Source organism: Colletotrichum aenigma (genome assembly GCF_013390185.1).
Source record: "Colletotrichum aenigma strain Cg56 chromosome Unknown KSG_Cg56_contig02, whole genome shotgun sequence".
Taxonomy (NCBI): Eukaryota; Fungi; Ascomycota; class Sordariomycetes; order Glomerellales; family Glomerellaceae; genus Colletotrichum; species Colletotrichum aenigma.
The window spans coordinates 353,037-378,357 of NW_023500908.1; the positions used below are offsets into that span (position 1 = coordinate 353,037).

General features: G+C 55.3%; 5 protein-coding genes across 5 annotated transcripts; 2 read left to right on the top strand and 3 right to left on the bottom strand.

The window, feature by feature from the left end:
• Window positions 1-511: 511 nt before the first annotated feature.
• Window positions 512-2,550, bottom strand: nop58 (Nucleolar protein 58; the record flags this gene model as incomplete). The annotated part of the gene is made up of 3 exons (XM_037317383.1): window positions 512-2,213; window positions 2,356-2,445; window positions 2,516-2,550. The coding sequence occupies 3 exons, from the start codon at window positions 2,548-2,550 to the stop codon at window positions 512-514; spliced, it is 1,827 nt and encodes a 608-aa protein (XP_037183199.1).
• A 461-nt stretch (window positions 2,551-3,011) lies between these two features.
• vma-6 (V-type proton ATPase subunit d) lies at window positions 3,012-4,267 on the top strand (the record flags this gene model as incomplete). The annotated part of the gene is made up of 4 exons (XM_037317384.1): window positions 3,012-3,043; window positions 3,102-3,190; window positions 3,241-4,133; window positions 4,184-4,267. The coding sequence occupies 4 exons, from the start codon at window positions 3,012-3,014 to the stop codon at window positions 4,265-4,267; spliced, it is 1,098 nt and encodes a 365-aa protein (XP_037183200.1).
• Window positions 4,268-4,458: 191 nt separating this feature from the next.
• rpsO (30S ribosomal protein S15) lies at window positions 4,459-5,484 on the bottom strand (the record flags this gene model as incomplete). Its single annotated transcript, XM_037317385.1, has 2 exons — window positions 4,459-5,375; window positions 5,439-5,484. 2 exons carry the CDS (start codon window positions 5,482-5,484, stop codon window positions 4,459-4,461), a joined length of 963 nt encoding a protein of 320 aa, XP_037183197.1.
• A 338-nt stretch (window positions 5,485-5,822) lies between these two features.
• RPS0 (40S ribosomal protein S0) lies at window positions 5,823-6,930 on the top strand (the record flags this gene model as incomplete). Its single annotated transcript, XM_037317386.1, has 3 exons — window positions 5,823-5,992; window positions 6,134-6,582; window positions 6,656-6,930. The coding sequence occupies 3 exons, from the start codon at window positions 5,823-5,825 to the stop codon at window positions 6,928-6,930; spliced, it is 894 nt and encodes a 297-aa protein (XP_037183198.1).
• A 1,506-nt stretch (window positions 6,931-8,436) lies between these two features.
• LTE1 (Guanine nucleotide exchange factor LTE1) lies at window positions 8,437-14,055 on the bottom strand (the record flags this gene model as incomplete). Its single annotated transcript, XM_037317387.1, has 2 exons — window positions 8,437-13,480; window positions 13,613-14,055. The coding sequence occupies 2 exons, from the start codon at window positions 14,053-14,055 to the stop codon at window positions 8,437-8,439; spliced, it is 5,487 nt and encodes a 1,828-aa protein (XP_037183195.1).
• Between the last annotated feature and the right edge of the window lie 11,266 nt (window positions 14,056-25,321).

Sequence of the window (25,321 nt, forward strand, 5' to 3'; positions counted from 1 at the left end):
ACGATCTTGCCACTGCCAGTCGACTGGACGAAAGAATCGGATACCTATGTCTCAAGAAACACACATGTCTTAGCATGTGAGCCACGTTGGTGGACCTCGACTTCCATGGTGCAGTGGATGCCGCGGTGAGTATTGGGCTCTGCTCCGAAGAGCTGTTCATCTTCCTCGAAACAAAAATCGAAATAAACCATGGGGAGCGTGGTAGATCTCGGAGTGTAGTCGAGGGTTTGGTGCGCGATGTGCGCGTTGTACATGTCACGGGGTTTGGTTCACAGGACACGACGCGGGACGTCGGTCAAGCGAGCAATTACATTGCATTTTTCCTGCCAGTAAAAAGAGAAACTATGCCCATCCAATGATCAGACCATATAAAACCCCCAGGTCCATCCCATAACGCCGGCCAGAGAGATCAAGGTATCATACAGCGCATTGAAGAAGATTTTGATCCACATGAGGCCCAAGGTGCCGTCTATGAATAAGAAATGCGACGCCGCTTCTGCTTGGTCCCTTCCTAAGCACCAAGAGAGCTGCGCTTCTTCTTCAGCTTCTTCTCCTTCTTGGGCGTCTCGTCGTCCTCGTGCTTGCGCTTCTTCTTGCTCTCCTTGACTGGCGTCGCGTCGGCCTCCTCGCCGTCCTTGCGCAGCTTCTTGAGCTCCTTCTTGCTGAAGACGACGGGAGAGCCGTCCTCGCCGAGCTGGACGTCGCCGCGCTCGAACTTGCGCTTGAACTTGGACACGCTGATGCCGGCCTCCTCGGCCAGACGCTCGTAGTCCTTTTCGCTAAGCTTCGCGGGGGTACCCTTGACGGTCTTGCTCTCCTTGACGGGGGTCTCGGCCGCGGCGATGGAGACGCGCTTCTTCTCCTTCTTCTCCTTCTTCTTGTCCTTTTTGCTCTTCTTCTCCTCTTCGCTCGCGTCGTTCATCTCCTCATCCTCGTCTTCGCTGTCGGCATCCTTCATCTCCTCGTCAACGACCTGGATAAGCTTGCCGTTGGTCTCGACACCATCGGCGTCGGCGTTGTACTTGCGGCTCTCCTTCAGGCTGAAGCCACCGGGGGTGGTGAGCTGACCGTCGGGGCCAACACCGACACCCTTGGGCAGGAGAGGCTTGCCCTCCAGTTTGCGGAGGAGGTTCTCGAGCTTGATGCGGTTGGTGAGGCCGAGGATGCTTCTCTCCTCCTCATCGTCCTGGTTCTCGGTATCGCCGAGGGCATCGACACGAAGACCGAGGGCAGTCTTGGCGGCGAGCGAACGGGCAATCTTTCCCTTGTTCTTGCCGGTGGCCTGGCCGACGAGGGAGGAGTGGTAGATGATACCGTACTTGGGTGTGTCGTGCTTGGTCTTCAGCGCACGGAACAGGGCCTTCTCGGCACCGAAGATCTGGATGGTGGAGGAGGGAGCCTTGGCCAGGTTGATGAGGGAACCGGCGTGGGCAATCAGACGGGCACCGACGAGGTAGCCGACCAGAGCGGTCAGGTTGGGAGCGAGAGCGCGCATACGGGTCTCAAGGTAGTTGGAGAGCTGAGCGCGGTACTCGGAGTAGGTAATGGTCTGCTGGGCCAACAGTTGGATGTTGTCCAAATCTTCAGGGGTGATCTCAGTTCCCATGGAAATCTCTGCAGCAGTCTTGACAGGGCCCTCGAGCTCCTCGGGAAGGATGTCGGAGAGGTCGGTCTCCGCGAAGTTTTGACGCATGCCAACAGCGACAACGAGACGAGCGTAGACGAGGTTGTCGTTGAGGATCTTGGCCAACTCGGGGAAGTGCCAGCCGTACCATTCCTTCGTGCGCATGGCGTAGACGTTCAGCTCCTTGTCGAGGTCGTCCACCAGCTTGATAGCCTGAACAACCATCGCGTCGACCTTGTCGGCGGAGAACTTGAGCTTGTGGCGGGAGATGGAGTGGGACAGACCGAGGGCCATGCGGTCCATGGTCTCGGTGGTGAGGCCAGGCACCAAAGAGGACATGTTCTCACGAACAGCACGGAAGAGGTCCAGGGTGACGGCGTCGGAAACGGCCTGAATGTTCAACTCGGGGAGCTTTCCGATCGCAGTACCGAGCTTAATGTCGGCAACAGCGAGCGAGGCCTTCTTCTCGTCCTTGATCTCCTTGAGCAGGTTGGCGAGCAATGGGGGAACGCGACCCTCCTTGAGACCAGCGGCTTCCTCGACGGCGACGGCGGAGCTATCGAACTTGACGAAGGACTTGAGCTTGAGCCTATGCGACGGTCAGCTTTGCGTCCTTGTTTCGCAGTTGTGCAGCCGTCTTCGCGGTCTCCAGCCCAGAGCTGCACCGCGAGGCGCGCCTTGGCTGGTCGGCGAGAGACGGTTAGCCATTGGCTTTTGTGGACGCGACTTACATCTCATTGATCTTCTCCGAAGAGGTAGGACCAGAAGTGAGCTCATCGCGCTTCAGGAGCTTCTTGTCAGCAGCCTTGAACAGACCGTAGCTGCGTCTCGTGTTAGCTCGCGGGTGTTCAACGCCATCTTTTTTTTCGTTCTTGTTGTAGAAAAACTTACCCTGCCGGCGTTTCGGCGAGAACGAAGAGAGACATTGTGAAATATTGTCGGATCCCTTCCAAGCAAGCCGTACAGATCCCTCGGGTAAAATCCTCCGCGCGTGGGTGTAAAGGTTGTTGTCCGCGGAGGCAGGCTCGAGAAGCGAGTTGATGGGTTTGGAAATATTTTTTTTCTGAACCAAGCTCCACCTAATTTTTTTCGACGGCGGAACTGGGCGCCCCCACTCTAGACCAATTGGCAAGTGGGATGGCTCGGAGCGCGTAAAAACCGTTTCGCCGACTGGCTGAATCCGGTGGGCCCGTGCGCCACTCTCTGCACGGCAATGATGGGGACTGGGACGCCAGGCTGGGACCTGGATGCTACGAGTGCAGTGTTTGGCCGAGTCCTAAGCGTAATATCCACGACCGCAGCTGTCTCCGTCTGCGCCTCCACAACACCGGCGTCACCTCTACAGCTCTCTTGCATCGAGCATCAGCAAGCAATATCCAACGTCAAGATGGAGGGTCTTTTCTTCAACGTCAACAGCGGGTAGGTCACCAGCAGACCATTGCGTGTGGCGTTGCGCTCGTCGCTGATCATCGTACAGCTTCCTCGAGGGCATCGTCCGTGGCTACAGAAATGGCCTCCTTACAAGCTCCAGCTACAGCAACTTGACCCAGTGCGAGACCATCGATGGTCAGTATCATCACACCATCTGACGCGATGACATTCTGACTCGTTTCCAGACCTCAAGCTGCAGCTTGGCCCTGCCTATGGCGACTTCCTCGGCAACCTCCCTCCCAACCCCTCGACGTCAGCCCTGGCCGCGAAGACGACCGACAAGCTCGTCTCCGAGTTCCGTTATGTTCGAGCCAACGCTATCGGCACTCTTGCCAAGTTCATGGACTACCTCACCTACGGCTACATGATCGACAACGTTGCCCTGTTGATTACCGGCACCCTTCACGAGCGAGATACCCGTGAGCTTCTCGAGAGATGCCATCCCCTTGGCTGGTTCGAGACCATGCCCGTCCTGTGCGTCGCAACGAACATCGAGGAGCTGTACAACAGTGTCTTGATCGAGACGCCTCTTGCCGCCTACTTCAAGGGCAGTCTTAGCCACCAGGATCTCGACGAGCTCAACATCGAGATTGTCCGCAACACCCTGTACAAGAACTACCTCGAGGACTTCTACAACTTTGTCAACACGCACCCTGAGATGTCTGGCTCGCCCACCTCCGAGATCATGTCGGAAATCCTCGAGTTCGAGGCCGATCGCCGTGCCATTAACATCACCCTCAACTCGTTCGGCACCGAGCTGAACAAGTCCGACCGTAAGAAGCTCTACCCCAGCTTCGGCAAGCTGTACCCGGAGGGCACCTTGATGCTCTCTAGAGCAGATGACTTCGAAGGCGTCCGCCTGGCTGTTGATGGTGTCTCGGACTACAAGAGCTTCTTCGAGGCCGCCGGTCTTGGTGGTGGCCCCTCTGGACCCGGCAACATGGGTGGCGGCTCCAGCGCCGATGGCAGGAGCTTGGAGGATATGTTCTACCAGAAGGAGATGGAAATTTCCAAGAGCGCCTTCACCAGGCAATTCACCTTTGCCATTGTTTACGCCTGGGTGAGGCTTCGTGAGCAGGTAAGATCTTCCGGTTACTTTCATCTAGAACCTCCACTGACGTACTACAGGAAATCCGAAACATTACTTGGATCGCTGAGTGCATAGCCCAGAACCAGAAGGACCGGATCGGCAACTACATCAGCGTTTTCTGAGTTTGGTGTTTCCAACTGTTCTGTTAAGTTTTGTAGAATACCAGTGTTTCATCGTTTCAATGGCAGGTTCATCACGGCGCAAGGAGGCAGCTCAGGTTCATGACGGGGAGATCAGCATCTGTACCGATCGCTATATTGTACATAGAGGACAATTACAAGTCTGAGTTTTACAAGTCTTCTATCTTCATTCCCTAGAAGCTGATCTGCTCCTGCCAGGTTGCTGGTGACAGACCCAGCTTCTCCAGCATGCTTGTCCACCTCTCACTGCCTCTCTCCTTCTTCTCCATGTACCTCATCAACCTCTGCCTCCGGTGGCACAGCACTCTCAAATTCCTCTTGTTGTGCTTGTCCTTGTATCCGCGGTTTTGACCCAGCTCCTTGGCCAGCTTCCTGATCTTGGCCGTCAGGATCGCAATCTGCACCTCTGAGCTTCCCGTGTCGGGCCCGGCTCTCTCGGGCTTCGGGGGAGCGTTGGGGTCGGCAAGGGCCGACTTTGGCTTCTGTCTCAGGACCTTGTCGGTGTTGTGACGTCCAAACTCTTCCACGCATCTCTTGATGTTGCTGTGCAGAAGGATCTTGGAGTTGGCGTTCTCCAGAGAGAGAATGCGGTTCAGGATCTCCACCACCTTGGCATGGTTCTTCTCATGCTCCTGCTCCGCCTGTTGCTCTTTGACGGGGTCTGCCGTCTCGGGGTTGTCGCTCTTCAACGGCTTCGTGAGGGCGTACGCCTTCTGTATCACTTGTTCCAGCTCGTCGCGGGTGACCAGGTGATTGAGGAGTCCCGGTGTTGTCGGAAGCGCATGGCCTTCGGCGATGATTTTGCCCTTTCCGTCCCTGATATCGGGTGTCTTGGGCGCTTGGCCGGCCGAGTCGAACGATTCGACAAAGGGAGATGGGATGCCGTGGATCGGGTCGCCCCAGTTCGCGTCCTTCTCCGCCTGGATCTCAGCCTGCCTCTTCACGTTGGCGGCCTTGCGCTGCTGCGCCTGCTGGTATCGGTACGGGTCCGACTTCGCCTTGCGCTTCCGCTCCCTCAGGGAGATGTTGGCGGTTTGGACGACGGGGAGGAAGCTCGGGGTTGCTGGCCTCACAGCTGGGCGCAGGCACACTATCTCGAGCAATTAGCCGTCGGTTCACTTCCTTCACAGGTTCAATCGCAGCTGGAGCTTACGGCTAACGGTGCCTAGCCGTTGCAGGCTCTGTAATCTGGGAGGCATGGCGGCGACAGTTCCCCTTCAACACGATCATCGGCGTGGAGGGTCGCCATAAAATTTCCAGCCTCAATGGCCCCGTCTTCCAATCGCTCGAAAAGGGTGGGGCTACAATACACATCTGGCTTAGCTCGTTCCGTCACGTGCTGCCAGAAGCAGCTGCGACCCCAAGTGTGGCTAGTCCCGGTTCGGCTAGCGCGGTCAGGGCAGGCGAGCGCGCACACTTCTCTGAATATTGCCTGGAACTTTTTTCCTCACGAGAAGCTCTTGATCGAAAATACTCCTCCATCACCACCAAGTCGCCCCTCGTCACCCCCGTGGAAGATCGACCCAAATCGCCCAAGATGGCTCCCGCTAACCTGCCCTCGGTCTTCAATGCCACTTCCCAGGACATTGAGATGCTGCTTGCAGCTCAAGCCCACCTGGGAAGCAAGAACCTCCAGACTCACATGGAGCCCTACCTCTGGAAGACCCGCGCCGACGGTGTCAACGTGATCAACGTTGGCAAGACCTGGTAAGAAGAAACCGATCCGAAACGACGAGCTTGCGGCGCAGGAGGGAAAATTATACACCAAAATTCTTTTCTTGGCCTGTTTGCGCGCGCACCAGCAGCGATTTTGCAGCAATTCGCTGACTTTTTTGCGCCAACCTACAGGGAGAAGATTGTCCTGGCCGCCCGCATCATCGCCGCCATTGACAACCCGGCCGACATCTGCGTCATCTCCGCCCGTCCCTACGGCCAGCGCGCTGTCCTCAAGTTCGCTTCCCACACCGGTGCCGTCGCCATCGCCGGTCGCTTCACCCCCGGTTCCTTCACCAACTACATCACCCGTTCCTTCAAGGAGCCCCGCCTGATTATCGTCACCGACCCCCGCACCGACGCCCAGGCTATCAAGGAGGCCAGCTACGTCAACATCCCCGTCATCGCCCTCTGTGACACCGACTCTCCCACCGAGTACGTCGACGTTGCCATCCCCACCAACAACAAGGGCCGTCACTCCATCGGTCTCGTCTGGTGGATGCTCGCCCGTGAGGTCCTCCGCCTCCGCGGCACCATCTACAACCGCGAGACCCCCTGGGACGTCATGGTCGATCTGTACTTCTGTATGTGTTTCCCGCTCCTTGTGGCTGAAGTGCTGGACAATGGCTAACCGAGTGCGCGCTTGCGCCGAAACAGACCGCGACCCTGAGGCCGAGGCCGAGGACAAGGTTGAGGAGGAGAAGCTCCCCGGCGTTGAGGAGGAGGGCCCCGCCGCCATTGAGTCGGGCTTCCCCGCCGCTGGTGGTGACTGGGACGCTGCCCCTGCTGCCGCTGGCTTCACCGGTGCCCCCGCCGCCACCAACTGGGACGGTGCTGAGGGTGACTGGGCTGCCGCTGGCGCTGCCGGCACCGCTGGCGACTGGGCCGGCGAGGCCTCCGCCGCTGCTGCTCCCAAGGAGTCTCAGTGGTAAACTTCCTGATATTGCGGTGTCGGTCAGGTAGTGGACCAAACGAGAGGGGCTTCGGACAATGACAAACCAACAAAAAGACAAAACGAACACGAGAAAAACATCCCTCCCATGAGCGTGGGATTGAAAAAAGCGATTCGTCAAAACACTTGCAAAAATGGTCGGCGGGAAAGCACAGCAATGGTCATGGAAAAATGGTGGATACGTCTTCCCGGAGTTGTTTATGATTGCTGGTAGCATCTTGGGGCAAAGGGTTCAAACTCGGCCGCACTAATGAGGGAAAGATACTCGAACCAAATCCGTGATATAGTCTATACTCTGGATTGTGCATGTATTGGGGGAGAGGGAAAGCCCTGTGGGCCCAGTAGGGGTGGACTTGATCGTTATCCCGCCCTTTTACTCTTTGAGGCTTCTGGTTGATGAAGAACTCGCATTGCAAAATACCACAACCGTCGTCGGTCTCTCACCTGCGCTTCCACACGTGTTTGAGTGGTGACGTGACTTTGGTGTCCTGCATGGCCTGTCTTGAATGCCCATGTCCTGTCATCCATCTGCTGTAGTCTGTAAGCCATCTCAGTGCCGGTACCATTGCATCGATCGTAAGAGTCTGCCGGGAGACAAGAAGATCAGACCAAAATCTGCCGATCTGGCAGAACGAGTTTTCCCAGCCCTTGGTTTGTCAAGCGGCATCTTGAAGTCCGTTCCCAACCAAGACGGCTGAAAGGCAGCGGAAAGGCGAGCCTAAAGCGACTTGTCGTCTATGCTGGTCATCTCCTCGGTAGTCATCTCCTTGGTCGAGTTTCATGATTGGATAGTTGTGGAAGTAACAATGGTTGATGGCGAGTGGTAACCGGATCACTTCACAGGCGTATGACCTGCAGGAGCAACCAGGAGAGTCACGAATGGGAGTAGCATTATTCAATTTTCGAAACATTTCTCTGATTTACTCGCCTAGAGTATAAATCTAACATGCAAGGGGGTATTGAACGTTCGTTGCTCAAGAGACAAAGCCCTGAGCCTAGGAAGCCCGACGTATCCGTTCCGTCCCAAAAGTCCCATTTCCTAACAACTCCTTGTGCTTGCCTGATCGCTCGCTCGCTCGCTCAAATAACGCTGAGTTGGGGTATAGACAGCCATAAGTATCTATGTGCATGTTGGGCCTACCATGGCCACCGCTTACTTCATCCTCCATTCCGAGCCGTGTATGCTCTTGTGATATCTTGTTAAAATTAACAGTACAGGGTATATTTCCACTACCTCGAGGATGCCACCTCGAGTAGGGTCGTGTAGAACGACGATCGCTGAAAGAAGCCTTAAACGAATGTGTAGTTTGGGTATGTGCTTGTTGTACAGGTTTGGGGAAGGAAACGTGAGCGAAGGTCGTGATCCGTAAGAAGCACATGTACAAAATCCGGGTATCTTTCGATGGTCGTAATTGCCTTATAGGCTCCGTCATTGTGAAAATGACGTAATCAAGTAATAGATGCCGCGAGCAGTGCCAATGTTGGCCTACTCTAGGCGGTGAGAGTGTTTGCGAATCTCTTCATCGCTCAAAGCACTCATCCAGAGGCAGCGCTCAGTGATGCCCTCAACAGGCTGGAATTCGTATAGAGTACTGGCCTCCAGTAGCCTAAGTAATGTCTTGACAATGGTAGCCGAGTACCTGCACCTCTCAAAGTTGACCAGAGGGGCGGTTGTCGGCGAGCTAGCAATCTCAGACGGCCGCTGCGCGTTGAATAGAAGATCATGGGTGTAGATGCCGACGAATGGGATGCAGCCATCGTCGGAGCCTCCCTCCATCTCCGCACGCAAGCTGTAGAAGTTTCGTGTAGGGGAGATGAGACCCTCGAGTTCTTGCAAAGTTTTCATATCGTAAGGCGGTACCATGGCCCAAGTCCTCGTCAACCGCGACACCTCCATCGACGTGAGAGCAATGGTGATTTGGCTCATGGTCGCAAAGTTGCGGTAGCGGCGGCAGTGAGCTGCGATGTGAATGAACTTGATGATACAGCGCGCCCGCTCTTCAATGTTCTGGGTTAGCACAATCTCGCTGCAGGCCCACTTGACCATGATGTTGAAGCGAGCGATGACTACTTCAACGCCATGAGCATCTGTGTTCCGGAGAAAGTCAACCCAAGACCTGGAGTCATTGTTGGTTGCGTTCTTCCAGCCCATCTCGATGAGCTCTTTCCAGTCGATCTCGTTCAGTGCGTCCTTTTCAATGAGAGTGAACTGCTGGGCCAAGATCTCTGAATCGAAGGCGAGGATGAAGGGCAGATGCACCGAGAATCTCAATGACGACTCTCGCTCTTCCTCAGGTATCTTTGGCTGCCCGCGCAAGGCCTCCCTCGTACCAGTGGGATCAGCGGGGGAGTTGAGGTACAAAGCATCAGTCGGAGTTGCGTCAGGAGTTAGCGGCAGGGGCTTCCGTTGGAAGACTTGACTCTCGCGAAGCTCCGGGATCATTGCAGCTTCAGGCGACATACGGAGAGCCTGGACGAGTGTCATTGGCGGCGAGGGAGGATTTTGGCTGTCAACAGGGCTAACGACTGATTCTCGCAGAGGGCGACGGTCGAACTCCAAAATCGAGGCGCTGCGATGTGACTTGGGCGCCTGCGGCTCCGGTGCCACGAATTCGTCTGCTTCGACAACCTCTGCCGAAAGCTCGGAAGATAAGTCGGAAACATTGTCGTCCTCTCCATCGCTGTCGTCTTCCAGAAATGACTGCTCGCTCGGCGGCGCCTTTGTGTCACCTGACTTGATCTTCTCCATACTCTCTGTCTTACGCACGAACTCGTAGGATGAATGATGGGATCCAGTGTCTTCCATGGGACGAGGTGTCACAGCCGGCGTGATATCGTCGTCTGGTCCCTGGAGAATGGACATATTGGTCCATTCGCGAACGCTTGCCTTGCTCTGGCCGTCATCTGAGAAATCTCGCTCCAAAAGGGGGATCGAACAATACGATCCTCCCGACTTTTCGGACAGGAACGAGCCTGTTTCTGTGGGCGGTCGTTGAGGAATACCAAGGAAACTTGCATGTGCATCGGGTCCCTCTTGATGCTGGTGAGTCGGGATCGCATCTCCAGGCAAGACATGCAAGTGCCGGTTTTGTCTGCCCTGCTTGGGTGATCCTTCCATGTCGTTCTTTGCCACCATCTCTGCGATCACACCTGGAAGAGGGGTGTTGGCGGGTTCCATGGACAGCTTGAATGTCCTCTTCTCGTACTTGCCCTCCAGCTTAAGTAGAGCCGACTCAACTCCGCCGTCATCGTCAGCATCGTCTGGAATTTGTGCCAACTTTTGTGCCTCCGCCTCGAAAGACGGACGCATGATTGGTTTAGACGAGTGCGTGCTGAACAGAGAAACTTGACGTTTGGCTGACGGCTCTGCCAGGGCCCCGAGCGAGAAAGTTTCCGCGTTGTCCTGGTGGGAAAATTCGCTAGAAACGACATCGACAAAGGCACTGGTATCATGGTTCGAGCTTTGCAGATAGGAGCTTCGCATAGACTCTGAGTATGTCGTGAGTGAGCCAACAGACCGAGACTTACGCAGTGGGAAGGCGTCCAAATCGCCGACATTGTTTACAGCCCGCAGGTCACCGCCGGGGCGTCGTCTCAGGATGCGGAGAGGTTCAGGCACAGGACTGGGCTCGTCCTCGTCAGAAACCGAGTTCTCCGAGTAAGTCGTCGCATCGAAGCTCTTCACTGTCGAGCGTGGGTTGAAAGCACTTCCGAAAGAGGCAGCACGTCGGGGAATTGTAGCAGAATCAAGGGAGCGATTGGTCTTGCTCGACTTTTGACGAATATGCCTCTTCGCGGATCTTCTGAGAGTGGGACGCCTTGAAATCGGTCCCACAGTGTCTGATGCGGGACGATCAGTGTCTACAGAGGGACGTGCCTGACTATCGCCCAGCGTTGCTAAGTCAGGAACGAATGGCGGTAAGGGATCCGCAGATAGAGACGGTCTTATGACATGCTGATTGAGAAGATATGAAGACCGTCTAGGGGTACCCATCAGATGTCCGGGCGGCGTGTTCGGCGGTGTCGGATCAGCTGCAGGCGGCATGAAAGAATCGGCAAAAGCCTCCACGGAATCATTGACTGGAATCGCTCCATGCATTGCGGGAAGAGGGCTGGTCACCGTGTCGTCGACAATGACAATCGACTTGCTCCCGGTGGTAATGGCCATGTCGCTGACAGGTCTAAGGGTGTCATTGTCGTGGATGCTGCTGCCAAAGGCCGATGTGATATGGGCCGCGGAGTAATCCAGGGCTCCATCAGGAAGTGCACTATGCAGCGCTCCGATGGTCGGATTGAGATAGCCGCGTCGTTCAGCATCTGCCGCAGCCTCCACCGCGGCGTCTTCTCGAACAGCCTTCTTGAAGTCCTCCACAATCTCTGCACCCAAAAGGTCGAGTCGAACAGGGGGCCGGGTGCCATTCAGTCGCGGTTGAGCTTGCGGGACGATGGCGGTACCAGGGAGCCGGTTAGTGGTGGCTCCACGGGGTCCAATGGGCGAAATGTTGATGAAGTTGCCCTGGGTTGGGGAGACGTTCTGTCCTCGCGTGCTGAGCGCACGTCGTACGCTGCCGATCAGCTTCCTCATACCTTGTCCCGACATCGCCGATGCGGTGCTTCTGTGCTCAGGGGGCACTTGGAATAGGGTGGTCTGTCGCTGGTTTTCGCCACTAAGGCTAGGAGACATCATCTCAACGTACGGCTGGCCAGGAGGCATCAAGTTTCCCCTGACAAGGCTGCCAGCAAAAGGCAGCGACATGAGAAACTCGGTCTCCTGGAATATCGTCTTCTCCGCTGCATGCTGCTTTTCTCTAAGAGAATCAGTCAGGCTCCCGCTCCTCTTGTGTCCGTGGCTGGGCCTGACGCGCTTTCCGACCAGAGCTCTTGGTGTCGTTGCTACCGGACCAGCACTCGAGTAGACGGAGCTGGATGGCGCTACTGGGTGAGCACCCAACGTAGTATTGCCAGCCGGCTGAGCTCCTCGTGTGGTCTTACCAGGAAACGAGCAGGAAATGACGTCCATGCTCACAATACTAGTGGGTGATGCTGCTTGCGTCCTGTCAAATTCCTGGACATTTTGGTTTTCCGGCGTAGAGGGTCTCTCCAAAATGGGTTGAGAGTCCCCAAAGTGTCCAGCGCGGGAAACGTCTGCATAGAAGCTGGCTTGCTCCTTGTCCTCTATAGTAGGGACGAAGAGAGAATCTAGCTGAGGAGCAGCACCGTCTTGCTCCCAAAATGAAGGGTCCAGGCTGGCGTTTCGATGACCCGCAATGCCACCCGGGGCGATGGGTACGTTCGGGCCCAGGGAGGAATCGAACTCAGGACCATCCCAAAACTGTGCGCACACACGTCGCCAGCACTTCTTCAGCTCCGCAAGAATCTTCAGTTGAACCTTTCGTCCTCGCGGATCGGTGGAAAGCTCATCAACCATATCGTTCAGCAAGTTGCAGAAAGTCACTCGAAGAGCATACTCGATGACAAAGTCGTCGATGAAGTAGTTGAGGATCCAGTGGCGCATTGCCACGAAGGTGCGAACTCGCACAACCATGCCGATCTCATCATCTCGGCCCAGTGCCCATCTTAGTCGAGCAAGCAACATCCTGAGCAAGTCGGCCGGCTCCAGAAAGGCCCGGTACGTGAGGAAGAAGTCGGATATAAGCTCATAGTCGAGGAAGCTGGGCGAAGTGATTTCAGCCACTAGGCGGGGTGGCGTTGCAGCGGTCACGGCGCCTGTAGACGGCGAGTAGCGAACCAAAGATCGGTCGTCGCATGCCGGCTTGAAAGTGAGAGCATCGAACATGGCCGGTTCAATGACCAGATGAGTGGACAGGTAGGTCGAGCGGATGGGGGGCAACCGGGGCGTTGTCATGGGAGCTGGACTGAAGGATACGGCCGGCCCCGTAGATTCCAAGGGTGGCAGTCGTATTTGAGGAATCGAAATCGGGGTGGGCTTCCTGGAAGAAAACGACTCTGGTATTCTCGGGGTAAGTTCGCCCGTGGGAGTTCGATGAAGGAAGGAAACGTTGCTCGAGCGGGGAAACTCTTCTGTCGGCGCATAACTCGATCCTCTGAAGAAAGCCGTGCCTCTAGCAGTAAACCGTGGGTTGCCCAATTTCCAGCTTGGAATCTCGATGTCTAGCAGAGGAATGTCGGGAGCGTCCAGATCCTCGGTGGTTTTTGATCGCTTCTCCTCTCCTGGTTTGGAAATGACGATTTTGAAGCCCTCGGCCTCGGAGTTCCTGCTCGTCGCGCCATCATGTGCCGTCGAGTCGGAATGTGCACGTCTATGCTGAGAAGGCCGTGGGGCATGACTAGGGAAAAAGCGTTTGTTGTTCACCGTTGGAGGAGATGCGGCGGTTGCAGGCGTTGCGGGAGTAGGTGGCGTGGCTGTCCACTGGCTGAGATGAAGATTAGTTGCGTCTTGTTGTCTCTGCTTTTCGGTCAAGGCATCAAGGCCGGCTGTCCCAGGTGGCGTTATGGGAAAAACAAAGTTTGGCTGAGGAAACCTCTGGTTGGCGGGCCGGACTGTCGGTCTGTATGTTGTCAGTACGTTTCCGGTCAAAATGCGAGATTGCGCCCAGGTCCCATCATTCCTGTCGCGGCGTACGGGACCAAATAAACAACGGTCACCGCAACCAGCAAAACAAACGCCAGGGGAAGCCCACCTCAAGTATATCCGTCCATTGTTCCCCACGTTGGCAACGGTAAACTGCCTTCCTTCCCGACCAGCGGAGCCTCCATCAGGGGTGATGTCGAACTTGTTGTCGTCGGCCGAACTGTCGCCCCTCAAACGGCGAGCGGGTGACTGATTCAGATTCCATTCTTCCGACTTCTTCTCAGTCACGGGGACCAACGGCTTCGCCGAGGCGCCTGGCATGCGCATCTTGCTGGTCCATTTCCCCCCAGTAATAGCGCCAGGACCTTCCTTTCCGCCAGCTGACTTGGGCGGCTTTCCAAACCTCGCGCTGCTGAAAATGGGACTTCTCGGACTCAGAGGGCTCTGGGGAGGCTGATCGCGATGGGTAGAGCGGGGAGAGTGAGGCGACTGGGGAGAGCGCACGCTGAAGCCGCGTCCAGTTGGCGAGGACAGCGGTTCGGTGGCCTCCATGGCCGCGGCCGGTATGGCGATGATGATTTACAGCTGCGAACAGCAGGTATTGCTCGCTGAAGTGACTAGTCGCAGAGGTGTTTTGGTCAGCATAACGGTGAGAACAAGGGTAGAATGTCGACGGAATGTGACGATGGGCCAGGCGGCGTAGAAAAAGGGTAGTAGATTGGAGGGAAGTCAAAGCGAAGGGCGGATTTGTTTGCGTCAAGGCTCCAGGCTCTAGGCTCCAGACTCCGGACGACCGAGACGGGTTTTGAGCAGTGGTTCGAGACTTGATCCAAGGGCCCTCACGGGTCCGTGGTGTCCCAAGACCCGAGAGGCGAGTTTAGAGTAGAGGTGGAACGTGGAGGCAGACACAGACGGCGATAGGGAAAGATGGGATCAGGGCGGGTGTGGTGGTAACTCACGTTTTGACGCCATAAAGAAGCAACAACAGCGGCGAGATGGCAGGAGATACGCAAAGCAAAGCTCAAAGGCTGCAGGAGCAGAAACCGAGACCAAGGCCAAGACCCAAGCACAGGCGTCCAACGGGCATAGTCCACCTCTGAGTAAGGTACCTTGAAGTCGGTCGGTGGAGGGCTGAGGGTTGAGGGCTGATGGGCGCCGGGGAATGGTGGTGCGCTTCGACAGTCACTGGAGGATGCAGATGCTGCTGCAGGTGCAGATGCAAATGGGCGGGCTCGATCGCGCAACGGCCGTCGGTCTATCGGGTTCTTCGGGTGCTGCTGCTGAAGGTTAGATATTGGAGGGATTCGGAGAAGCAGATTTGAGGCTGGAAGGAAGGAGGAAATGAATTAGGATGCCACAGAAGAGTGAATTGGGTGAGGGAGGGTAAGGTAGGTGAGGCAGACCAACAAGCAATTCGGAATTGGAGGGAAGGGCAGAAGAATAAGCCAGGAATAAGGTAAGGTACCTGTGTACAACGGGAAATGGGTAAGTCCAAGTTCAGCGCGAGGGTGGTGGTCCGTGGGCCTGGCCTGTTGGACGGGACTTGGGACTTCCCTGCCTTGCCTTGCAATCGTCTAGGTACCTACGGCAGGACACCTGCAGCACCTCAGTGTGTGCTGCCCACCGCCCTGGAGAAGACTTGACTCTGAGGTGTTGTGAGGCACCTTACCCAGGTAGATACGTACCGCCGACTGATTGCCAGGCCCAAGGTGCCCTGTTCCCTGTTCCTTGCCCTTGTTCCCTCGCTGGCGGGTTCGGTGTCTCTCTGTCAGGCGGGAGATCAAGGACAGGGAACAGGAATAAGAAGATGCGGCGGAGGAGGTCTTGGAGGCTGGAGGAGCGGATCAATGGGGTGGTCAATGGCATAATGTGATGGTTGGAAACAGCGTGTAATATTCCTTCTACTATTGCTCAATGCGCTGAGAGAAGCAACCGGATGATTGAGGTGGGAGGAACATGATCCGGGCGGGATGAATTGGTGCAGACACCACGGGGAGACCTGAGCAGGAGGAAGCAGGAGCCAGCCCGGGAGCCCGGTGGACCCTCCCACCCGTGGCAAGTGCGCTCTCTTCCATTGCTAAGGTACTCTTGCCCTTGCTCTTGGTCTTGATCTTGATTGTGCCTGTTTGGATTCAGCAGAAAGAACGTCAGGTCTGAGGTGGTCCGGTCTGGTCTGGTCTGGAGCAGGAACTGCAGGGGCTCCTCCTAACGGCGGGCAGCAGCGGTTCGCGTGGTTGCTTGGTTGCCCAGTGGGCCACCGTGGTTAGCGGCTGCTAAATTGCACTCGAAGAACGGCACAGGAGGTACGTACTCTGTCGGGCTGACCTTTCGGACCCCACCAGCTAATTTTCCAAGCGTTGTGGCTGGTCGGGCCACTGGTCCTGGGATGCCGAGCAGGGGCCAACAACGAGGCACCGCCAACGGGGAGGGGCCACCCACTCTGTTCGGTGCTGAGAGTTTTGCTAGCGACCTACGTACCGCGCGCACGGTTAGGGCCCCCGTGGCTCCAGTCTTGTGTTTGCAGGGGCTTGCGGTAGGTACAAAGATACACGGCAAGGATACTTTGCACTTGTACCTTCCACCATTTCCCCTCGGCCTGCAATGTTCCTGCTCCAGTTAGGTGACTCCTTCACAGTCATCCATCGCCGACTGGACGAGGTTACCATCACCACCACCACCACCATCACCATCACCACCACTATCAACGCACCAATCCAAAAAGACTACCGATGCAGACGCAGATGCAGCAACTACAACCTAGTTATGCCGTCCGACAAACCACATGGCATCAATGGCATGCACGACCACCATCTATTGCGTATTGCCTGCCACCTTATTGCTTACCTTAAGTACCGATGCACCTTCTTTACAGGCCCTTTAACCTTGATTCTTGTGTTGCCGCTGCCGCCGTCGCCGCTGCCTGTTGTACGGGGATGAGGATGAAATCGGATCCGAGAAAGGAGAAACAAATCACGCGAGGTGCCTGGTCTGATCTGGGCCCATCATCTGAGGAAACAGCGACAATGCGCAATACGTGCACTGTTCGGTGCCAGGCTTTGGACACCGTCCCGTGACGAAATATCTCGCCCTGCCCCGAATGCTTCACCTTTTGCGAGATGCACTGTTCGGTGCCAGGCACCATGCCGACCGGGGTCCTCCAGAAAACATCTGAAAAGAAGAAACGAGACGACCATGGCAGGCGGCTGATTGCCATCCTTCCACCTGTTCTCTGACGCAAGGAGTGTTTCCTGAGCCTGCCAATGGACCCCCAACGTCAACACCACCTGCAACCTTACGCAGTACCTTCCTACTGATCAGTCGAGACCCTTCATTTCGTCATTGCCTTCGCCCTCGCTCTCCTTCGCCATCGCCCTCTCCTCTGCCATGGCCGCCACATATTGGAATCTCCCATTGATGTCATCTTCTGCATCCAACCTCCCGGTCGCACGAAGCGAGGCGGCCGAGACCAAGCGAGACAAGAGGACGGCACAACCCCAGCATTTGACAGGGCAACCTCCAGATCCAGCACCCAGCCGATCAAAACTGGACGCCTCTTCGCTTCGCTCCCTTCACCAACACCAACCAATACACCAGTGCCCATGTCGCCATGCACCGCTCTCCCGGCCCTGTCTCTGTCTCACGCGAACCGACCGACGTCCTTTTCTCGCTGTCTCTTGCGCCAAAATGGGGCTCAAGAACCTGCCCTGGGCCTCTGCAATTGAACCGCACTGAAACGCACACCACTCGTGCTTTGGTTTTACGCTCCTCCTTTCTCAACCAAAATGATCCCTTCTGCGTCCGAGTCCTAATTAATCCACAACAACAGACGCACATCCCGCGGTCATCGTCCCCCAAAACCACGACCGTGTGTCAATCCACCTCGCTACGAGCCGCCGTGTTGCGCAATTGTCGTGGATGGATACCCTGCACCACGCCTAGACTGCTCGGTGTTTACAGAGTACAAGTATTTCCTATTCGTGCCAGATTACAGCCATTGCTTCTGCTGCTGTGTGCCGAAATGGAGGGACGGCACAGAGGCACAGAAGAGGAAGACTCCGGATCACGATGCGCGTGAAACTCGCTGCGTGCTGTAGCAGCGCTACTCACCGGTCCTTTGCATTTGCCTGTGCCTCTGTCGTTCCCATGCACACTGCATCGTCGTCAAGCCCTTCCTTGGCCAATCACCATCGCAATGTGCCCCTGGTCGTGATGGCTGCCCGCTTAACCGGCTCTGATTGACGGGCCACGCCGCCGCAAACAGCACAGATACGGGTACCTGAGATGGCTTCGACAGAACCCTCCCAGAACACTCACGGAATGTCCTCCAGTCAAGGATCTTGGTTAGGGCTGTGTGCCCAGAATCAGATGAAGGGGGGCTCCGGAAAGGGGAAGGAGGCCTGCACGAGATGCACTCAGATCACATTGCCTGCAGCGCACACAACGCTCCTCTTGGTATTTGTTGTATCCAAGTATCTGCCGTCGTCATACCAAGTATTCGTACTCGTCCTTCTGATGCGCGTCGCTTTGGTGCTATGCCACACCATCAGCAGGAACAAACAAAGCTCAACAATGGAAATCTGCCCGCGATTGCGGCTTCTCCGCAGAGAACTGTTCATCTGATGATGGACAGAAACGGGCTGGCGCCAGAGTCGCGCGCCAAAGATAATTAGCACGTATGCGATGTGAGCCATCTTCAGACGAGGCAATCGGGCATGGAGATCTGCAATCCCTCCCAGTACTTTGTCGCCGCTGCCACGAGTTTGTCGATCCATGATCACTCGCACAATACAAGGTTCTTTGGCTGGACCGCAATCCAAGACACGGCGAACACTTGCAGATGAGACGCACAAAGGATTGCAGGGCTCGACGAATTTACCCCCTCAGTGTTTATCCCGAGGACGCACCCCGCCCTTCTGGCACTGGTGATTCAAAAGGGCAAAAAGGGATGCTGAGCTACCCCTCAGGCACCCTGGACTGTCACTCCCAACCCGCGTGGCATCTGTCGGCCATCCGCTGAGAGAGTCCGAAAGAAGGGACGGAAACACCCCGCAGACGCGCAGCAACGGGGTCGGCTAACAAACCTTTTCCCTGGTTTTCGGTCAATGACAACTGCAGTCTTGTCGACAACTTGACACACTGCAGAACACGACATCCACACCAGGGCACCATTGACATGGTGGTCTCAAACTCCAGTTGTCTTCCAAAGAAACCAATGGGCCATGACGAAGCTTCAATTGTTTGTCTCAGTGGGACTGACGACACCAACGCGTCGTCGGTCCAAACGTGCGTGGAGCTAAATAAGGAATGGCAGGGGCCACGGAAGGAGTTGGTCGCACCCACGACGTGTTCCAGAACACCTTTGCGCTTGGCCACGAGAATCCGTCGTCGATTTGTAGCGTGTCCTTTCACGACACAGGGCTCACAGCAGTGAGCAAAGCGCGTCTTGCAACTGATTCACTGTTCGCCGGCTGTTGACGGGTCTCGAGAACGCAGTGCCCCCGCCTGCTGGTATTCCTTTAATATCACACTCTTAAATGACCAGAGACCAGGGTCGGAAATTGTTGCAGGGGTTGGCGACAACAGCGGCAGCCACGCGAGAATCTCTTTTTCAGGTGGTCCCGTTCACCTTCACCAGGCTTGCCCTCCTCGTCGTCCTTCCCCGGTGGCCGTCCAAACCGCGGCGACCGGAGCGGAAGCGAAAAAGCGTCTTCGCTGGGCTGACCGCTGAAGCTGCTATACGTGACGGGCTTGAGATATGAAGACTTTGGATTCGAATTTCTCTGCTCTCCACCAGCGCCCGCCAGCGGACGCCAACAATCAACGGCTTCGCGCCATTGCAAATTCTGCGTTCCGGGAAGTGGATTAAGGCGGCGCCCGAATTTCGCACACTCCGACAAGACTGCTGACGTTCGCCACGCCTGTTGACGTCCAAATTTTGCCGTCTCAGACTGCACGGGTTTGCCAGCTGGGTCAACGTTTGCTACAGCATGCGTCGAAGAGGGTCGATAAGAAATTCATTCGTCTCCATCTAAGGGATCGGAGCCAAGGTTGCTTCCACCATCGACTGTTGTCAGTGCCATCAAGGCGTTGAACATCTCGGCCCCGAGAGATCTTATTTTAGCAGCGTCTGCTAGCCGTTTGTTCATAGCTCGGTCTAGAAGCGCAATGAAGGGCACTACCGCCGTCCCGCTCCGCACTGCTGTAGCAACGCCATTGGTGCCAATGCCAACTTGAGTACGAGGCTTAGAGGGTCTACAATTCTTTGCAGTCACTGCGGTACTCGACACCGATTTCCAGGAAAACGCCGGAGTTGAATCAGCTACAAGTCGTAACTGGGCGGCGTGTTACCCGGTATTGAACCTCCGACTTCAACGGTCAAGAGGCGAGGAAAAGCAAGTTGCTGCAGGTCCCGGGGCTACGGCCAACAGCGACGTGGAAAGAGAGTCGGTCGCTACTCTGTCATATGATCTCGCTACCATGTCAAAAATATCATGCACATTATTTTCCCGGCACGTGTGGGATTGCGATGCAGATAAGCCTGGAGCATCTGGTAGACTGTGCTAGTGACTCGCGCGAGAGCTTCGCGTTGCTGATCTCAATGCCCAACGCCCAACCTGGAGAAAACACAGATGCTGCACAAGGATGAGGATCTCGATTTTCTGGATCGCCTCTTGCATGCAGATATTTGCGATAATATGGCCCGAAGTGTTGGAGGCTGACCCTGACAGTGCCTTGTGGCGACCAATTCACTGGCTCGGATGTCTTCCAGAGACTCCAGCTGAGGTTTCCGCGAGTCAAGCATCATGAACATATGGAGAATGCTACTGCGGTACATAGTACACATTCAGTTCAGCTCTCGAATACAACTTTTCATGTATCTTGCTTGCATTGTGATCCATTTCATACCGTCATTGCATAATCAAGACAGCGATCGTCAATTTTTGATCGCCATACACTACGTCTTGAACCAACAACAACTGGGGTTCCGCCGTCGACCGACTCACATCCCATAACCAGGATAGCGGGAGCCATCACTAATTTCAATAGACTCATCGTTGCCTGGTTTGTCGCCAAGTCATCACATCTCATGTTGAACCTTCATACGGCACAGATCCGGTCTTCCGCGGCCTCCAACGAGACGGACTTCTTTGCCAGGCCAAACATCCGTTGCTCGTTCCTACTAGACTCAGCAGGCTTCAACTGCGTCTGCTCTCCGCTCAGTCATTGCACACAAAAGGAGTTGAGCTGAAGGGCAAGGCAGGACCTTTGAAACCCGTAGCAAAAAAGGTGCGAACTGGTCGCTCCCCAAGGTTGAACCCCCCACTCGGAGGCTTCGGCATTGACCAGTGACTTCCATCCGGTCGCCTGGCGCCATCATGCCGTCTTTCGACTTCACATTGGCATCACAATCGTACTACGCGGCAGCGATAACCTCCTGGCTAATACAGGTGGCACATATTACCCCTCGACCCCGGGAACCAACCTTGATCCTGCTCCAAATCTGCACGTCGCAAACGAGTGTCACCCCGTCTCGATCCTCCGGCGAACCCCAGCTCCGAAATCACCTCAGTCGGGTTCGTCGAAGTGATTTCTGCGGCACAGTGCTCTCTTGAAGCTGCCCTCGCTCAGTGCTTGCTCGTCCAATATCCCGATCCCAGAGCATTGGCCAACTGCCAAACCATCTTGTCCCTCGGGTTCGAACGACATCAGGACTCCGCCTTCCCGGTATCCTGGATATGCCCTGGCGCTCGCCTACGAGCAGTGGCCCAATCTCATCTGTGAAGCCTGTCGGCAGGGGCAGCACCGACAGAAACCTATTTCTCAGGACCACAATTGCCGCAAGAACAAAGTACGCTCCGCTGAGTGATCCTGTCACTGGTGCGGCTTGCAACCACAAGTACTGGACGCGGGTCTTCGCGTTGCTTCCCTGACCAAAACATGGACAGAAATCCCTTGCCCAAAGCTTCCTCCAGCATGCTGCACTCAACTTGCTCCGTCTGCTGTCGCCCGTCGGTCACTATCCGAACGACAAGCGCGGCCGTACCGTTTCTTCAGCACTCCGACCCTACCACTGACTGACCAGTCGCTCTCACGGTGACATCCTCCATCCCGGCAGACTGCAGCTGAGTGGTAGCAACAGACGCAACACCCGCCCTCTGCGATGACAGGTGGGGGTATAGCGAAAGTATCAGCCAGCCGCGGGGTAAACGCACGTGTGAGCGAGAATGTGCTGATGCCAGTCACACAATCACACCGTCTTTCCTTTATCTCGTCCATCTAAGATCTTATATCAATCTCGAATATTGGTCCAGCGGCCCACCGTCGTGGCAACCGTGGCGGGAGAATGTGGCGGGCGGTCTTGCCTCTGCCCTGGTCACCGTTACAGCGAATGGCACGCAACAGCCACCGCAGAATGGAGGCCTTGCTAACCACGCGAGCCGAAGCATGGGATGCGTCAATCTGCCGCCCGCTGGATTGGTTGGGGCCTATATGCCGCGTGCCTTGCTTTCTGTCTGTCTGTCAAGGACGGGTCCCCCGCCGCTGAGAACTCTAAACGAGACCTGTCAGGAAACTAATTCGGGGTTGCTGAAGTTCGAGCGGGTTGATATTGGCACCTATATTCGCCGGCAGATCGCTTTAATAACGTCAAGGGCCGACGATTCTATTCGAGACCCGGCCGGAGTCGACGACATTCGAGCAAATCACACAACTCGTTTCCGGCCGGCGGCGACGGCCTAAGCGGCGCATCCATCCATCTGCACGCGCGCTTTGACCCGGCCCTGCGCTGAACCCGCCTTGTCTCAACGGCCTGCTCATTGCCGGCATCACATATGCAAGGCCAGATGATTGCAGGTATGCTCACCAGAAGCGCTCCACCCTGTGGCAAGTCCTCGTGGTGGGCACAACCTGCATACGCCGTAACAAGAGCCGAAATCAAATAGATGGGGCGCGCTTCTGCGAGTCGACGACGTTGCGAAGACGGTTTAAGGTTGTCGTGTGTGTTTCCGTAGTGTGATGGATTAGCCGCGAGTTGCACGCTTTTTACGGCTCACCGCTTGTGTGTCTTGCGCCCTTTCCCGGGCACTCAGAGGTCATGCTGGCGGCTGTTGCGGGTCTGCCGTGCATGAGCGATGGCACGCTTGCGTACTGGGACCTTCCGCTTGGGGTGCAATGGTCCTGTCTGGACTCTGCGAAAACGGGGCTGCCGATGATCTTGACCTCATGGGAGAATGACTGGTTCAGATGCCGAGATGTTCAGATGCAAGATGCTGATGGTTGTTTGAGGTCTCATCGTTGTTTCGAGTTCAAGGCGGGTCTCAGCATCGCGGGACCTCACGATTGGATTTGGCCTCCTGCTCCATTCCAGTTTACTTCAACATGATAGACTCAAAGGGGACTATTGATGTAACTCTTCTCACCGATGGGTTGTACTTTAGTAAGTACGGATAGAACACTTCTCATTCCACGATGCCACGCAAGATGTAGAGACGACAATCGACCGTCAACCTATCACAGCCAAAGATATGACCTCTGCCGTCCTGTACCGCTTCTCGACTATCGGATGCTTATTCCTCAAGCCTATCTGCTGTGTCGTTGAAACAACACTGGAATTCGTTGGATTAAGACAAAAGTTGTACACTGATCATCGTGATGAGCCCAGTCACCGACGACGGCCTTTTCCATTGCTTTTTGGCTTTCCCATTTAGAGCTTCTCTATGCTATGCCCTTTTAAAAGTTGTTTGTCTGCAGCGTCGTACGAGCCCGTTATGGAGACGAGTCCACAGGCTCGTGATGCCAGCGCAAGATGGCAAGTGGATAGGTGTGGTAGAGAGCAAGACTATGAACACCGAATGCCTGTATAGTTACATAAGTCAGAAGGAACCAAAAAAGGAAGCACCGCAAATATGACGTTCTTCGAGATCACATTGGATCCTGTGGGACCGTCAGTTGCAATCTCATGTGTCTTTGGCAAACTAACCACATTGAGGTACGCCTTCGGACAGGATTCCAGAAGCCTGATGTGTTTTCCATCATCGCTATCTTATTCTCGACCGCATACGCGTCACTGACTGATAGAGCTAAGCGAGTGTGAATTGAGTCTATTCGAGCAGGACAGTTCGCCACAGACATCTTGAGCAAGCTTTCTTTCCCCGGCTGACCATGTCCACTTCAAAGTTTACGCAGCTAGACACCATCATTGCAAGACTTTGGGTTGCGCCAGTATTGATTTTTTGCATTGGCAACGGCTACTAACCTGACGACATCAAGTCCTAGATTCGTGATCACGATGGGTTAGCTGTGCTCTGAGTACCCAACTGAGAGGATGCAGACGATGTCCTATTGTCGTCCTTCTTATTTCAATCGGTCAGGAATTACTAGCCAGAAACCAGCACAGTCGAATTCTCTGACCTGGCTTAGGGGTTCGGGAAGCTGTCGCCGCAGTCCTTTTGGTCGTCACATTGGAGCAGGTCGCGCCATTGAGCAGCTCAACGTCAGGCACCGTGACCAAGGAACTTGCGGCAACTGAGCATGCTGATGCCGGATCTTTGTTTAGTCGGTTCTAGGCTGTGGCTCTTCTGCGTCCTTATACAGACGAATAGCCTGCGGCTGATGCATCGTTTAGCCGGTCTGATACTAATCAACAGAACTTCCAGCTCTCAGGCAATTCACGGCGCGGATCAAAGTCCAAACTCTACAGGCGAGAGGAGCGAGATATGGTTATATTGGTGTGAAGTCTCAAAGGATAACTAACGGACCTTTGCTGTCATTTATATTGTTTCAGGGAGACCAATGCGCCTCATGCATCCCGCCACGAGTTGCAGTTGCACAGAGGACCTGATTACACAGATCGGCCTCAGATCCTCACCAGGCAATGAACTGGCATTTGAGTGAATATTCGTGGCTAGCGTCGTACATACTTCAGCTGTTTGAGGAGGTATGGTGGCCGAAGAACCGGTATGAGTGATCTGAGGCGTCTTTTGAAGGTTCGACAGACGACGCTCCCAATGTTGAGTTGGGACTTAGATACCGGTAGACTTTCTTCCCAGCATGAGACTCGATGCTTCTGTCCGCCGTCTTCTCCATCCTCGTATACCAAAGAGTACATCGTGCGAGGGCCTTTACCTGCATGCTGTCTTTACAATAGACTATCCTAATCTTCTCAGCCAGATTGTCGGTACTTTGTCGTCCGCTATTCTCATCTCGCAGGCAGTTGCGCCGAAAAGATGCATGAAATGAACTGAATGCTCACTCGTTGATCTCTGATGGATTTTTGTAGTAAGTACTTCCCCCACCAATCCAAATTTCTACGGTGATAGCTGGTCAAGCTGGACTCTTGCTCGATAGGGGCCGTCAGCACGCACTGGCAGTGTTTGTTTGGGGTAGGCGGGAAGACGCCGGCCTCGACTTTCTGGTGCGGCAGGACACTATTGATGTACTTGATTCGTCTGTTAGTAAATATGTTAGCGAGAAGAATGCAATCCAGAGCACAATGAGGGACTCCAAACGTTATAGGATGTCTACGGCGGGAACTGAGGATGGCAAGTAGTTCACTGTGTCACCTTCCTCGTTCAACGGGGTTTGGCCATCCTTGGAAGACAACATAACCGACCGGCACCGATTTCTTTAGTTGAGGTTTCGACGCATGGTCCAGATCAGGGAATTGAAACGCCTGAAACGACTTCTTGCTTGTCTTTGTGTCTGAGCCACCACGGTAGTAGTTCCAGATACTATTGCTTCCAAGCCTGAGGCTCAAGGCCATCTCTGCAACCAACCACAGCATCCCATGCATGGGGCATGTAGAATGGTGAACAGGCGA